Raw genomic sequence first — 16,597 nt, forward strand, 5'->3', positions numbered from 1 at the left:
ATGCTTTTTTTTTTTATAGAAACGGTCTTTCCCCATGTTGTCCAGGTTGGTTCAAACTCCTGAGCACAAGCGATACACCTGCCTCGGCCTCCCAAAGTGCTGGGATCACAGGCATGAGCTGTGTAATCTTGATTATAAAATTATACAGTTATATTGGCAAATATCTATGATGTAGTAATTTTTCAAGCACTCAGAACTTGATGCTGGCCAGGTGGCTCATGCCTGCAATCCCAGCACTTTGGGAGGCCAAGGCGGGAGAATCGCTTGAGCTCAAGAGTTTGAGACCAGCCTGAACAACATGGTGAAACCCCGTCTCTACAAAAAATACAAAAATTAGCTGGGTGTGGTGGCGCACACCTGTAGTCCCAGCTACTTGGGAGACTGAAGTGGGAGGATTGCAGAGCCCAGGGAGGTCAGGGCTGCAGTGAGCCATGATCATGCACTTCAGCCTGGGCGACAGTGAGACCCTGCCTTAAAAAAAAAAACCCGAAAAACAAAAAGCCCCAAAACTCAAAATCAAAAAACAAACTGGTTGCTACTACCCACATATTCTAATGATATTTGGAGTTTGAAAAGACCTGGGATTGGCAGAGTCAGCAAAAATGGGTGTAGATGAGAGTTTCCCAAACTCAGGACTACTAACATTTGGGGCTGGATGATTCTTTGTTGTGGGGGGCTGTCCTGTGCATTGTAGGATGTTGATCAGGATCCCTGGCTTCACTCACTACATGCCAGTAGCTTTGTGACAACGAAAAACATTTCTAGACATTGTCAGATGTCCCCTGGTGAGGCAAAATCATCCCTAGTTAAGAACCACTGATACCTCTGATCCCGCAGGGCTGATCTATATAAAGTGCAAATGAAGCCACCATCTTCCTCTCCTCCTACAGGGAACTTGTGAATCCTTCCTCAATCCCATACCTTTGGGAACCATGTCACAGAGCTGATGCCACTTGGCTTGGGAAGTGGGGTGGAAGTGAGGGGGAGAGAAGGAGCAGGTGGAATAGAAGCAGCAAGAAAATACAATGGAAAAGCTTTTAGAAATAAGAAAGATTTATTTAGCAAAAGCCACTAGACTAGTGACAACATCCAGGGAGTAAGTGCACTTACATTAACAGAATCTTTTCCCAGAGAGTTGATCCAACAGAGTTAATGACACACAGCTTTAGGAAGTAGAGGGCTAGCAGGTAGAGGGTTAGGAGGAAGCAGTCAAGCAAAGAGTAAATAAAAGGAATACAACTCCTAAACAAGATCCATTGAGAGAAATGAGGCTAGGAAGAGGTTTTACAGAGAGAGCATTGATATAAGCAGGAATATAAGGAATATAATTTTTAATCCCAATATACAGTCCATCCAGTGTGGAGAAATTCTTTCCTGGCTCCATAACTGTGGGAGACTCCTGTGCACGAGAGCCTGCTGGCACCTGGGGCAGGCTGGGGCAGGCACCAATAAGGTCAGCACCCCTGGTGTCCATTTGTCCTCCATATAGGGCAGAGTAGAAGAATGAAAAAGAGGAAGGCAGAGTTGAGTTAGCAGAGCAAGAAGCAAGGAGGGAGGACAGGGTGACATCGTTGGGAAATCAGGTCTGCAATGTTCCCTTTCCTGCCCAGTTGGCCCTGATGGAGGGTTGGTGGCTGGTGATCCTTCAAGGCTCCTAGATCTGTCCTTTGTCTCCCATCTCCACACACCAAGTGTGCACTGGTTTGGGTCCCACTAGGGAGGATGCCAATATACAAACTAGTCCTTCAGGGAGGGCCTGAACTGGGGAAAGGGTGGGGCCCAGGCAGGAAGAAACCACCATGGAACACCCCAAGGGCAAGAGTCTTGGATGGGTCCCAAAGTCAGCAACACAGATAACTAGTTTCCCCAATTTTTTAATCTCTCCATTTCCTTTTGTCTATCCAATCTTAAGTTTTTACAGACCATTTAGAAATGGCCTTCCTCACTCGCTCCCTGGCCACATCCCACACAAGCCCTCTCCATCCACATTCCACACACCTAATCCACTGGCCTCTGGCTTTATCCTCAGCTCCTGCTTACGTCCAGAAAACAGACTTTTCACTCCTCTGAACATTCAAAATCTTAATAATCGAAGCGGTCTTGGACTCAAGGAACCCTGGGTTAGATTTAACAAGCTAGGTAGGCTCAGTCACGCTGGATTCCTGACAGCTGCTCATTTAGTTTCATGGATTTCACTTTTCTAGTTCTTCCTTCTCTGTGTACCTGTACCTATTTCCAATGGCAAATTAGATCAAAACAAAACAAACAGAACCATGCCTCTCCAACTAAATGCATGTTAGAAAACACAAATCTGTTGCTGATTCAAACACCCTGGAGATTCCCACTCTTTTCTGTCTGGTCACAATCCTACATATAGGTACACACCTTCCCTCACACATGTATATATAAACACATGTGTACACACACACGCAAAACACACACACACCCCACCCCATCCTATTTCCACTGACACCCTGATGCACCAAGGAAGGCTAACATAAAACTGAATTTATTTCCTTTCATTTGGACTTTCTGGGCTAAATCAACTGTGGCCATTAGAAGAGGACTGCACTTTTATTTATATACATTCTAAAGCAAAGCTAGGATCGATGAACTCCATTTTGGGACAATCATATCCTTGCCGATTGACCCTCCAAAAATACTGCAGTTTGCATCTGTAGCTTGTTGTCTAGGATAAAGACTTAATTCCCCAAACATATGACTCTAGCAGGTCTCAGCAATCTCTTCAGTCATTTGAAAATCTGTTAACAGCCACTTACGGCCTTACAGGAGCAAAGGAGCTTTCCCTTATTGCCCCAGTCAGCCCATTAAGGAGTGGTGATCCCTAGGCAAAGCCTAGATCATAAAAGATAAGACAATTGCACATGGCACTTTTTACAGGTGTGCTCAAGGCACGCACCCAGAGAGATGGGCCAAGGGTGGCAATGGCTGCAGTCCCTGACCCAAGTGGCAGTGATTCAGAAAAGTGGACAAACACAGTCTCACAGTCTCAGCTATCAGCCTGCATTCACTTTTTTTTTTCTTTCTCTTTTTTCTTTTCTTTTTTTTTGCAGTAAAAACTGACCACCACTACCCAGTGGAGGGGACAGGTTGAGAGGTAAGGCTGGGGACTCTGGTCCTCTGGGGCTTTCAGAGAGGTAAAGTGCTGCAAAAGCTTTAGCTGGACAGGACACAGGGGAGGTGAGGGGCACTTCCCAGCTTCCATTTAGATGGCCTGGGCTACAAGCAGGAGGTGGGCAGGGCAGGGCTTTCAAAACAAGAATCAGATCTAAGTGACTTGGAGCAGCAAACAAGCTGTCCTCCCCCTGGGCTCTCACACCAAGGGCCTGAACCATGTTAAAGCTTCAAGGCTCCTTTTGAAGCAACATTCAATGTCCGGCTGGAGAAAACGTTTGGATTCAGTTCCTCTAAAAGATTATCCACTGTGACACATTCCAATTCCATGCTCACACTACAAGGACTAGCCTGGCTTTTATAGCCCAGATCACTCAATCTCCACAATCTCAGCAAGGGCCTGGAGAAGGAATTCCTCTCATAAAGGTAGGGGGAGGGTTAGGCAACTCATAGCATCCTGATATCCGAAACAAAGTACCTGAGAAGGTACGGATGGCTTCCCTTCATGGTCGGGACCATGGAGATGGGGAGAGTGAGGGGGTACGGGGGCATCACGGACAAAGCGTGGGAGCCTGACGATGCAGCAGGTAGGGGCAGGTCCTCCAGCAGCCTGGCAGTCCTGGAGAGAGACCCTTTCCTGAAGCCATGGGCTCTGGAAGGCCCTACCTCCATCACCCTCTAGTCACAAGTAGGAGAGGAGCTGATTCACCTCTGGGAATCCGATTTCTTCCCCACTTTACCCTCCAAAGCAGAATCTCAATCCTTTCCTGAAACCTCACACTCTCCCGGGCCCCGGCTGGCATTTTCCTCGGCAGCGCGCATTCACTGGGCATCCCCTACCCGGGCAGCAGCCAGACACGGCCCCTCCAGCCACGCCGCCGCCTCCATCTCCTCGCCCTCGGCACCTACACGGCGATCTCATCATCCAGGCCGTCGCCCAGCTCCTGCCTCTGCAGGACATTCAGCAGGCGCGGCAGCTCCTCCTGGGACCACGAGTCGCGCTCCTCGCTCTCGTCCGTGTTGGACTCGTACTCCGAGGCGATGCCTGACTCTCGGAACTTGATGAGCTCCAGACCGCCCAGGAGCGCCTCGCCCTGTGCTGGGGGCGGGGTGTCCTCGGGCGGGAGAAAGCGAAAGCACTCCAGCTTCACCAAGCAGTCGCGCCTACCTAAGGGGCTGCCCGCAGGGTGGGCAAAGTCAGCCAAGCCCGCGCCCAGCGGCGGCGAATGCAGGTCCTCCGGCTTAGGGGTCGTGGGGTCACAGAGCACGGGCAGGGCTCCAGAGCGGAAGGTGATCTCCAGCAAGCTGTCCTGGGAGCCCACTGCAGGGGAGACAAGAGGTAGCAGAGGCGCAGCGTTAGGCAAGGTTGCTGATTTGGGATGCCTGCCTTCTGCCCGCCGGTGCCCTGCAAAAGCCCTTCCCAGACCAGCTTAGCAGCACCTTCCCGGGCTTTGGATCTCTTAACTCTTCACCCCTTCCTGGCGCCCCCACATAGCTCCAGACACACCTCGCTGGAGGGGAGGAGCTTTGGGAGGTGGTAAAGGCGGGGACATGAGAACCATATGATGGTTCTGGAAGCCACTAAAGGCTCTGAATAGTGTTAGTGGTAGGAAAAAGGTACCAATTGAGAGAACCATGTTAGAAGCCTGTGGTAACCTTCAGTACAATCATATAAATAAGCATTAATTAGGATAGAGCAGAGTTTCAATGAATAATCTGGAAAATCCAGAGAGGCTTCCAGAGTGGTGAAGGTTTCCAATCCATACCTCTGGGTTACTTTAAAAATACAGGCTCCCAGACCAGCCCCAGACCCAATGATGCAGGATCTCTGTAGGTTGGACCCAGTAAGATGTATTTTTAAAAGAGCTCACGGGATAGTTTGGGGGAACCACTGGTATAGTTGGAACAAAGTTTTGCAATCAGATCTAGGTTTGAATCTTGACTCTGCTCCTTGCTAGGCCTGTAACCTTGAGCTAATTACTTAACCTCCCTGAATCTGTTACCTCATCTGTAAAATGGCATCCCATTTTTCTGCAGCCGAACTATAGGGATTAAATGATCTCACATGCAAAAAATTCTATCACAGTTTCTGGCACAATGTGTGGTCAATGGGTATTTGCTGGTCCACAGCCCACACACACTCTGAGCATGCATACAACCCACAGAAAGGCTCAAGAGGAAGGTGTGAAAATGCGTTGCAATCTACAGCTGTCCAGTCCAGTCTGGGGGTGCTGAGCGTAGAGAAAGCCTCTCAAGTAGGGGCCAGGCAACCTCTGCCATTGTCCAGCAAAGCTGTGCAGCCAGTGATTCCACTGCCTTATCCACTGAACAGATATACTGCTCCCAGCTTTTTCTATGTGACAGAGTTTTGAAATACATAGTGCAGAATAGTAAATTAAGAAACAATTTGCTGTCTCCCACAGAGCTCACAGAGACCATGACACCCAATAGGTGCCGAGTATACTGTATGGTGGTTGCAAAAGCTCTCTGAGAAAGAAATGGGCTGCCCTAGGACATAGAGTACCTGAGCCCCTATCAAATAGAGACTGAATGAGCACATAGCAGTGACTCCGGGGACATTCAAAGTCCAGCCCTGGGCCTGGATTAGAAGGCACCCGAGATCTCCTTTGGGCATGCGATTCTGTAATTCATTAAGTATACTAATGGGGAAACAAAGCTGCCTATGTTTTCTGCTGGAATATAGGGGCAGGTCAGGGGTCCAAGAAAGCACCACCAAAAACTTGAGGAAAGTAACACTCTTTCCAGAGCCTTCACAGAGGAAGCGGGGCTGGGGAGGGCACTGGCTTACTGGCATTCTGTCCTGACAGCTTCAGCTCCAGCTCTTGCACCTGCTTGACCAGCAGGGAGATGTGCTGGAGCATGTCCTTGTTCTGCAGCAAAAGCTGGTGCACGCGAGCCTGGGCCTCCAGCCGCGCCGCAGCCTCAGCAGCCAACTGGTCCTTCAGCAAGTGTACCTGCAGAAAAGAGGCAGCAGCAGAGAAGACAGGACAGAGAGAAGAGAGGGACGTGAATGCACATGAGAGTCGCTGGCAGACAGCCGGGACCATAGATGCCCTCCACATTCAGTTCAAGAAGAAGCCCTTCACGGGCAGCATGGGCATCTGGGCTTATCATTCCAGAGGAGGAGCCGGAAGGAGTGGGTTCACTGACCCTGTGAAGCTGTGTGTCCCAAGGGAGGGCCATGATGTATCACTAAGGTACCACTCTGGGCCCCATACCAAGGGCAAGAAGCAGGAAAGAGCCATCGACCCCCAGCCCCCACCACATACACACATACACACACATACACACGCACAGTGCTCCATCCCTGCTTAGAGAACTCCTTCTGCACCTAGTATGGCATATGCCATGTTGGAGGTGGAAGGGGGCACACTCTTTTCTCATCCCGTCTTCTAAAAAACAAAACCAAAACTGATCTATTGACCCACTGGCTGAGAACAGTGTCACAACGAAGCCCATATAATCTTTCTCCCTCCCCCACTCACCCAAAAGTAGTGAGAAATAGGAAGCACTACACATGGCTTTTTAAATTAGTGATGCAGCTGTCATCTAGCCACTCTGTAGGTGGCAGCTTCTTTCCCTGTCTTCCCTTTTTATTTGCCATGGCAGACATCTAGGACCCTGATTCATACCACATACCACCAGGACCACCTGGTAGGGGTTAAACATTTGCTGACTGACTCATGAGAGGGCCTCCTCCAACCAGCCCAGAAGGGCTGAGGTGAACAGTTTGTGGCACCCTCATCAATTTCCAATGTTCTCATGGCAGAGCAGCCAGCAGCGATGCATTCAGCATGCTTGAGGCCCAGTGGTGTCAACATCTCTGTTCTTGGTGAGCAATCCTTATGTGGAGATGAAACTCAGTGGGAGGAGACAGGGGCAACCAGACCAGGACCCTGGTTTGAAGAAACTGAGTTAGAAGGCCAATACTAGTGTTCACACATATGTGATTCTTGTGCAAAGAAGTGAATAAAGGGTTCTCCAGGGAGGGTTTCAGAAAGCCCTCGAAGAAAGGGAACTAATGAATTTTTATGGCCTGAATCAATGTAGCTTATGGGGAAAAGGGTGTTCTTGTACCAAAACCATGGTGTGGGTAAAGACAGAGCCAGGTGACTGGGGGCAGGAGAGGTGTGACGAGGATGCAGGAAGATGGATGGGGAGTCGAAAGCATTAGCTGATTCTCTTGCTCAGAAAACAAATGCTCAAATTTCTGAAGAGGAGTTTGCTCTGAAGAGAGTCACATTTTTTTTAGGGAGTAAAGGGCAGTACTAATCTCACAGTTGGCCACCCCTGGCCAAGTGACCTGCTGGCCCAGGGCATGCCCCTCCCAGCAACCAGCACTCAGAGAATTACACTTGTGGATACAGTGGCTGCCTCCCTCTTGCCCAGATTGGAGGCCCTGACCTTGCCATTGACCCTGTTTCTAATTGAGTGGAGGCATAGGGGCATAATGCCTAAGGAATTTAAAGTAAATCTGTCCTCCATAAAGCTGCTAAGGACAGAAGATATTTTGGTCAAGAAGTCAGACTCATTTTTTTGTCTCATATTAATTGAGAAAGATCTGGGGAGGGGTGAGAACAGGTGTGATACAGTGAAATACATGTTTGGTCTTCATCCCTGTTTCCTGACATATAGCTCCCCAAACCGTGAGATATCCAGAGTGGTAAGAAAGTCTTTTGTATGCTTATTAGATGATTAGTGGTTGGGGAACCCCTGGAAGCTTCAGGATGGGGGCTGGTCACAGGAAAGACCAAGGTATGATTAGAGGGTTGGGACTTTTCAGTCCCACGCCCTAACCTCCAGGAGGGGAGGGGCTAAAAGTTAAACTAATCATCAATGGCCAGTGATGTAATCAATCATGCCTACATAATAAAGCCTCCATTAAAAACTCAAAAGGACTGGATTGGGGGAGCTGCCAGGTTGAACATTTGGAGGTTCCTGGAGGGTGGTGCACCTGGGGAGGGCATAGGAGCTCTAGCTGCCCTTCTATGCATGTCTTCCATCTGGTGTTCATTGGTATCCCTTATAATATCCTTTAAAGTAAACCAGTAAATGTAGGTGTTTCCCTGAGTTCTGTGAGTTGCTCTAGCAAATCAGTTGAGTCCAAGAAGAGGGTAGAGGGAACACCAATTTACAGCCAATTGGTCAGAGGTGTAGGTGACAAACTATTACTTGTAATTGGTATCTGAAATGGGGGAAAGTCTTGCAGGATTGAGCCCTCAAACTGTAGGATCTGATGCTGTTTCCAGGTCGATAGTATCAGAATCAAACTGAGTTAGAGGACACTGCGTGTCCTCTGCAGAACTGCTTGCTTGCTTGGTGTGTGGGGAAAAGTCCCATACATTTGGTCATAGAAATATGTTGTGACAGTATAGCAGGAAGAAACTGAGTTTGTTTCTTCCTACATCCACTCAACAGGGAAAGAAATGTCAATAATATTTTAATCTGGATGTCAGACGATGGGTGGCTATTAAGGTTTTCTCCTCCTTGGAAAGGGAGGCATGGAGAAATTTCAGCTTGGGATCCCCCAAATCTATTTGGTTCTAAGGAACAGGACAACTGCTGTGGGAAGCCCACAGATAAGCCTCAGAGAAGGGTAAGCTTAATCTTGCGCTTATGAGTACCGTTACTTATCCCAACAAAGAATGTCATCGAAAGGAACCTACTAAGCAAATAAAATTACTAAATTATTCATCTTCCATTTTCTTTGGAACCAAACCAGAGAGAAATGTGGAACAAAGTTTTTTGGTGATTATAAACAAAGAAAGTAGAGAATCCTGCAAATCTCTAACTGGCACTTATTGAGGGCTCTCTGCACACATACTGCAGTGTCAGTTTCTTTTCTTTCTTTTTTTTTTTTTTTTTTTTTTTTGAGACTCACTCTGTCACACAGGCCGGAGTGCAGTGGTGCGATCTCAGCTCACTGCAACCTCTGCCTCCTGGGTTCAAGCAATTTTCCTGCCTCATCCTCCCAAATAGCTGGAATTACCAGTGCCTGCCACCACACCTGGCTAATTTTTGTATTTTTAGTAGAGACGGGGTTTCCCCATGTTGGCTGGGCTGGTCTTGAACTCCTGACCTCAAGTGATCCACCTGCCTTGGCCTCCCAAAGTGCTGGGATTACAGATGTGAGTCACTGCACCCAGCCCAGAGTCAGTTTCCTGCTTCCCAATCTGAACATCCCAACAGGACAGGCCATTCAAATGCACCAGACCAGGAGCTGGAGTGCTTGTCTGTTGGGTACTCCCTAGGCAACTGTAGATAACTCACTCCTCTCCAGACCTCAGTTTCTCCATCTGTCAACCAAGAGGACTGACTTGAGGATCAGACAGTTGATAATTCCACATCCAGGTTGACATCGTGGTCAGTACTAGAGGGAATTTGTTAATGGCTCAGTTCCCCACTGTGAAGTCAGAGAATTAGAATTGAGGGTGAAGGAAGAGTCCCCTCTTACAGAAGCCAGGAAAAAACTTGAAAGCTTGTTTTGCAGGTACCCAAGTACCAATGGTGGAGTACCAGCAATACCTAAAAGAAGACCCTTGAATTAATTGCTTCCCATCGCAGATCCACTGGCACTAAGTGCCATGAGAAAATGCTCCTTGTACCAGATTAAATGGGCATTTTACCTCTGTAAAACCAGTTATACTATTTCAGGTATTTTCAAGCCCTGCGACTATGTGAGCACTCGCTATTGCCACTGCCTGAGCCAGCACTAATGAGCCCTCTGCTTCTGCAGCTGTCAAAAGTGGTACTGGGCATAAGGCTCAAACCCCATGCTGTGGCAGGCTGTGCTGCAGGAGAGCCCAAATCAGGCCACACTGAGACAAAATGGCCTGGACTTCTTTTAACTTTGAGGCGCAGTGTTTTATAACTATGTAGGCTTGAACTTGAAGCACTGAAATGAGGCAGCGTTATGTGAAGCCTTGGTTTGGGCAGTCTGCTACAGCCCTCTGTGCTTTGTTTCCCCATTCATACAACAGGGGCAGAGACCACCACCTCCTCCCCACCAGATGCGATGTTTTTTGGATTTAGCACGCTTTTCTTTCAAAGAATTAAACCCCTTTCATAAAAGTAGACCATATTTCTTTCTGGAAAGGTACAAATTAGTGTCTCCTTTGCAGAAGTGTGTTGTCTTTGGCAATGAATATTGTACTTACATACTAAGTTAGTGATGTGGCACAGAGTGATGTGACACTAAGGCCATGCCTGGAGTGCCAGGGCTCAGATGTCCAGCTCTGCACTCTGGCCTCATCATGACACACAAAAGTTCAGCCCTGCACCCTCCAGCTCTACACTGCTTCCCCAGACTCTGAAACCCACCCTCAACCCACCCAGCCACACCAGACCATTGGCCCCCTCACTCTCCAGCTTACTTGCCTGGACTCCAGCTCCTCCATCAGAAGTGAGGGCAGGGCCAGGCTGAAGTTAGGGAGTAGCAAGCACATGGAAATGGCAGTGGAGAGAACCAGAGCAATTTGCCCCCCCACACACTGGACACAGAAGCAGAGGCAGGTGCCGCTGACTCAACATGCACATGGCAGGGACTTGGGCAGTGCACACCAGGGTTCTGGGGACTGGGAGAAGCCACAGGGACAGATGCTAAATAGAGGGCCTCGGGTGGGGATGCGGAGTTTTGTTAGCACTGTTCCTCTAACTACAGCATACATGATTGCGAAGCATAAATAACCAATTCCTTGTTCCTGAACAAGCGGAAGTGGCAGCAGGTAGAGGAGAAATCTTTAAATAGCAATACTGAACTGTACTAACACTTTCCTCATGAACAAGGCCGGGAATTGGCAAACTGTGAACAGACCTGGCCTACTTAACTCTTGCCGATCAGCCACAGTGCCCAGATCAGTTCTGAGACTATGTCGGCCCAGCCCACGGCCATGCAGGTGCCAGCTACATCCCAGCTTCGATTTGAGGCTTAGCTATACTCTCATTCACACCCTTGAACTTCTGGTCCACCTAAAAGCAGGAAGCTAGTGCAGCCAGGCAAGCCTCATGCTGGGTTGGAAGAGTGGTCAGAGGGACTTGGGTATTCACTATTTACACACTGAGGTCTAACCTGGAAATACTTAAGAGTCAGCTGAATACCACCTTTGCCCATATACCTTTAAGGTCAGGGCGGGCCCCTTCGAGACCAGCTCAGAACTAATTTAGGGTGAGGCTGGGAGAGGTCTTGCGGTCTTAAACCAAATCAGGACACTGTGAAGGAGACCTAAGCCTGGTCCCCATGGCAACAGCAGAACTAGACTGGCCTGTGGAAAGAAATGGGAGGTGGGGGTGGGGGAACATAAATAGTGCAACAAGTGACCTCAAGGGTACATTTGTCTGCAAGAAACTGTCTTTATCCTGAGATTTTTACCCAGGAACAACACAGGAGGATTTGGATGCTCTCCGAGAAAACTATTCCCACCTGAAAGGCTGAGGTCACAGTTTTACTCATTGGAATTCTGGGGACTGCTGGTAGTTTAATAAAGACAGACAGAAGCCTTGCAGTTTGGTGGCAACAGAGTTTGACAGAACAAGTAAGAGCTGACCTCATGCTGGAAACTGAAATCAGCCCCACCGGTGCAGAGAAACCAAGCTTGCCCTACTTGGTCTATTTCAAATGTGTGAAAGACACCAAGACACCTATTAGTCCAGCTACATCTTACATAATTGCTTTTACCCAAGGATATAGACACTAATAAAAAGCCCTTGGATTAAACACTACAAAGAAAGTGGAAGAAAGAGCAGTGTGAAGAGAAACCTCTAACTGAAGGTCAGTTTAGGACCAAATCCATCTGCAGGACAGGGGAGCTGAAAGCCAGCTGAAAGGTACAGTATCCCTGCTGAGCTCCTGGACAGCAAAAGCAAGATGCGAACAGAAAGAAGGTAGTCAGAGACAGATAGGCATGGCAGACAGAGGTACAGGAGTATGTTCAAGAACCTATCAGATGACCCCAAGGTCCTGTCCTATCTGACGATTTTGGTAGCCTAAGACTCTCCCTAAAGTCATCTCACCACTGTGGGACACAGACGCACTAGAGTGGCGTTTTGATCACCACACTGCTTGTGCAGAGAGTCAAGCAGGGCAACTATATTCAACAGATTCCAAGTGAGTGAGAGGCTAAGGGTGCTCAGCCTGTGGACATGTCTAGAACTGAGAGAGGCTCATGAAGCAAATCCCTAATACCACACTCTTTCCTTCCCCTAGATTCATTGTCTTCTAGGAGAGACGCAATTAAAACAGGGCCAGGGCAGGATTTCCCATGGAGACTGACCCTTGATTCTATATCAGAAAACCACTCTTAGGGTTTCATCCTGACTGTGGTAGACCTGTGATAAGCTACACGTCTTGTTGCTTTGTAGACTGAATGCTTCCTTCCACCACCACAACACTCTTGTGTGGATTACACATTTGCAAATAGTTTCTCTCTAGTACTCGGCAGTGACTTCAAATTCAAATGCCTCCTTGACAAAATCATATCATGAATATGTATCAAGCCCACTCCTACATAAATAATAATTACTTGGTAATTGATACGCTACAAAATAAAAGTATTATGATCTGTATTCAATGGGAAACTTGTGGAAATGAAATGAGTCTGAGAATGGACCCGTGCTGGAGTGCTTAGTCCTGTCAGCCGTCACGCTAGGGAGAGGATTCTCAGACTGCCATGCCATCAATAATGATAGGAGATGGATTCTTTTATTTGACAAAGAGAAATGATTTTTTTCTCCAAATATAAGAAGCCATTAATGACATTCCCCCTCTCTGTTGCTGTTTTGAACACCTGCAAATCCTCCTAGCATCACAAGATATCCTTCTGTTTCATGGTAAGACTTTTTAAAAAGACTCCAATAACTTGAGAGCTGTGTCCCATTGACTCTACTCTCCTGAAACCTGGATGTAAAAGTCATCCATGAGCCTCGCACCTCAGGCCCAGGTCAGGAGACCGTGTTACAAGTAGGTCTTCTTCAAACCCTGAGTCATAGCAGATCCTGTCATGGCCAGGTCGCCGCGTGCCTCCTCAAGGTGGAAAGGTGGAAAGGATATCTCTGTCTGAATGATTCAGTCCACTCAAGAGCCAGGACAAGAGTAAGCAGAAGACATAACAGAGAGCAATAAGTGCTCCCTGGAGAAGTCCGCTCCCCGCCATTCTAGAATGCAGAAAACCTAAGTGGTCAACAGTCTGGTCAAGCAAATTTAGAATGTTGATGCAGGCTGCCTTTCCAGATCCTTTACCAATTCTCTCAAGCCCCAACTGCCCCCTCTCCTAAGATCTTCATGTACTCATCAGGCCCTGACCCTGGCTCTCGCCTCAGGATTCAGCCTTAGGTATGAATGAATGTCTTCACCATTCCCTGAGTGACCGTGGTAGAGAGGAAGCTCAGACGCCTAAGTCCCAAGGAAGATGTGGACTACAGCGCCCTCTATAGAAAGCAAACAGGAGGAATCCCTGCTGAAAGCAGCAAGGGAAATCAGCTCACCCTCCCCTACAATGTAGCAGCAGCCCAACAAGTTTTTTTGGGGCACAAACACCACCTTGATTCTGAGATCTAAGTCAATTCTTTTCATTACGGCTCAAATAATATACCTAAATTCCTGTAAGTTAAACCCTACAATAATGAATTCCAATCAAATACTGCCTGGAATAAGTAGATCATAATGGAGACTGGGAAACTTATTATAGACATGGAGACTGGGATGCTAGGGGTAGTAGTCTTTTTACAACAGTGTTTGACACAAATTCATACTTTCAGCTGTTTTAAGAGTGGTATCATAAAGCCACAACTGTTCTGACTCCAAAGGCATCACTTTCCCGCCCCAAACATCAGGAAAATAAGGCAGGAAAGGAAGGGTGGAATTGTGTGCATCTTTTCCCTTGGTCAGTTCAAGTCATTAACAACATTCAGCCAAGCCAGCCAAGCCCAGCTCAGAGCAGGGGATACATAGGAAACCAAAATGTGCCTCTCCATTTCAACTGCATCCCCCATCTATCCCGCTCCCGCTCCCCAACAAGCAATGATTCAATAGCATGAGCAATTCCTTATGACTCCCTAGATTTTAAACCTGTCCTGAGCCCCTCGCTAGGGAAGGTGCATCAAGCCCATGAGAGTGGAGCCTGCGAAGTAGGGAGGAGGCTGAGGAGAACCTGGGCCACAGCCACTTGCGTCTGCTGCTGCTGCTGCTGGAGGAGCTGCTGGAGGAGTTGCATCTGGTGGTGAGTGGACAGCGGTGTCTCTGTGCCCAGGCCTGGAGGCTTCGAGGAAGAAGAAGGGAGCAGCATCCTGGGTGAGGCTGTCAGCATGGGCTCCTGGGGGTGCGAAACCTGGAGCGGAAGGAGAAGACAGGACATGACAAATGGCAGAAGCCATCTTGAGGGGCCTCCCTCTCTTTGGCATGCACTTGGGAGGAGTAAATTGGTGCATTTACAACCCATAAGCTGACAGCACTGCATCTTCAATGAAAATGGGAGTAGAGGCCCAGGAAGGAAATGGTGTAGCTGCCTGGGCTGATACCACACAGTCAAAAAATCGTATGGGGACACCTCGGTAACTGACCCTGCATGATGGGAGACTGATGGCTGATACTGCTCCATCTCTTGCCCACCACTTTCAATGATACCCTGTCACTGAGTTCCTTGAGGTTCTAGACTTAGAAGAATCTATTTTAGAAAAACATAGCTTCCGTCCACCCTACCATGATAACAGGAAGGAGACAGCTTCAATCCTCTACTCCGCTGTGTCCTTAGGGCTCCCTCCTCCAGGGTCTGAGATGTTCCTTCTCCCTTGTTGGGAGAAGTTTGGAGTTGGGTCCTGGAAGAAGGGGCCAGGTGAGGGGGCTACCTCCTGCCCTCCACTGCCTCTGGTGAGAACCATCAACAAAGAAGTTTGGATCCTAAAATACATAATGATCTGGAGAGATCCTGTTAGATGAAAGAAGTTCCTGTGTCCTTCCCTCCTTTCCTTCTGTCTCCCTCTCCTGTGGACATTTTTACCAAGATGGCTTCTACGATTCATAGAGTTCAATGGCAGGGAAAGGCATTTTGTTCCAGGCAGTTCTGCTGTGGGGACTTCTTCAGACACACACAAGGAAGGCCCCCAGTGACACAGGGTTATTTCCACTTATAGAGGACAAACTGGTTCCAAAGGAAACCCCAGGCAGACAATTTAGAACCGAACTGCCCTCCAAACCTCCACGTGAGATAAGACATGAATGTTGAAGAAAGAGAGGTGCCATGATATAAACTGCCTGGGAATCTAAGGGTAGAGCTATTGGTCAGTAATTTTGCTTCTGGGTTTAAAATATTTTTAATTAGGTTTGGCTTCAGGTTGGAATTTGGTCTCAAGTTCTTAGTTTCTTAATTGGATCACATTAGGAAACCCCAGAAGCCACAGTCATCTCACCTATATGATGTTAGGTTGGAGCTGATGATGACTAAGGTGGTCTTTCAGTTTCTAACATTCAGTGGGCCAATTTCCAGACTCCATAGTGCTATCTACAGGAATTACCAAAGGTACACCACCACTACTACAGGCAGAGGGGGCTCAAACTGACTTTGCTCTATCAGCTAAGCCACAGGGGAGTCTGTATGTGTGTGTGTGTGTGTGTGTGTGTGTGTGTGTGCGCGTGTGTGCCAGAGTGAGCCTTGCAAAATACTGTGCAAAGATGAGATGCTGTTAAGGGAAGAGGGTGCCAGGGAGTAGGAGATCAAATATTGGTGGGATTTGGGGAGGGCAATGTGTGTCAGGAATCAGCTCCACGGCATCCTGGCCTGCAGCAGCATCTAGTGTCCAGACCCTCTGGAAGTCAGACCCTCTGAAAGGCAGTGAAGCGTGCTCTGGCACCGCCACTGTGCCATGGAGTGTCTCACTCGGAAGATGAGCCGGCAGGGGCTAGGAAGCGACTGATGACCTGAGGGCACACGTGTGCAGATCACACAGATGAGCCATCTCCTGCCTACCTTGGAGCCTGTGTGGGACCCTCCTTCCTTCCCTACGGCATCTAGATCAGTCACTCCTCGGCTGAATTCCAGGACGTCATTCCCTGGGAGTGGGACCTCCACCGCGTCGATGTCCGTCTCCTCCGCAGTGGCCGTGGAGGCCCTCTCGGCTCCAGTGAGCTGGCGGCCTGCAGGGACAACACGGGAGGGAGGGGAGAGAATGAAAACACCAAGAACAAAGTCCTCCTTTCCTAACACTTGAGCTTTCAGGCATGTCGAGCCTAGGGATGCCACTGGCTTTCACACATCTTTTCACTCAAGTACCTTAAAGTGCATTTCTAGCCCAGTAAGATGTTCTCATCTTAGGATCTGTTCAAAGTCCAGAAACAAAAGCGGTACTTCCTCCAGCCTGGATGTTAAAGTTTTGCCAAGTACACAGGCCTATATTGACAGGGTACACTGGAAGAAGGGGATGCTGGTCATCTCCATGTCATTGCAGCTCAGGA

At 48.3% G+C, this 16,597-nt stretch overlaps 1 protein-coding gene across 7 annotated transcripts in view; it reads right to left on the reverse strand.

Annotated features, from left to right (window-relative positions):
* Positions 1–16,597, reverse strand: part of NOS1AP (carboxyl-terminal PDZ ligand of neuronal nitric oxide synthase protein) — a 325,570-nt gene that overhangs the window by 14,258 nt on the left and 294,715 nt on the right. For 4 of the 7 annotated variants that reach the window (XM_065543084.2, XM_065543083.2, XM_065543080.2 and 1 more), the window contains 5 exons: positions 16,113–16,279; positions 14,301–14,477; positions 10,534–10,575; positions 5,945–6,110; positions 4,304–4,456 (listed from right to left, as the gene is read on the reverse strand). In XM_065543084.2, the coding sequence (XP_065399156.1) occupies positions 4,304–4,456; positions 5,945–6,110; positions 10,534–10,575; positions 14,301–14,477; positions 16,113–16,279 (705 nt within the window). Of the gene's footprint in view, positions 1–1,035; positions 4,457–5,944; positions 6,111–10,533; positions 10,576–14,300; positions 14,478–16,112; positions 16,280–16,597 lie in introns of those variants that run through there. The other 3 variants (XM_074038868.1, XM_045398571.3, XM_074038873.1) reach the window with 2 other exon arrangements.

This window comes from Macaca fascicularis, chromosome 1 (assembly GCF_037993035.2).
Source record: "Macaca fascicularis isolate 582-1 chromosome 1, T2T-MFA8v1.1".
Classification (NCBI taxonomy): Eukaryota; Metazoa; Chordata; class Mammalia; order Primates; family Cercopithecidae; genus Macaca; species Macaca fascicularis.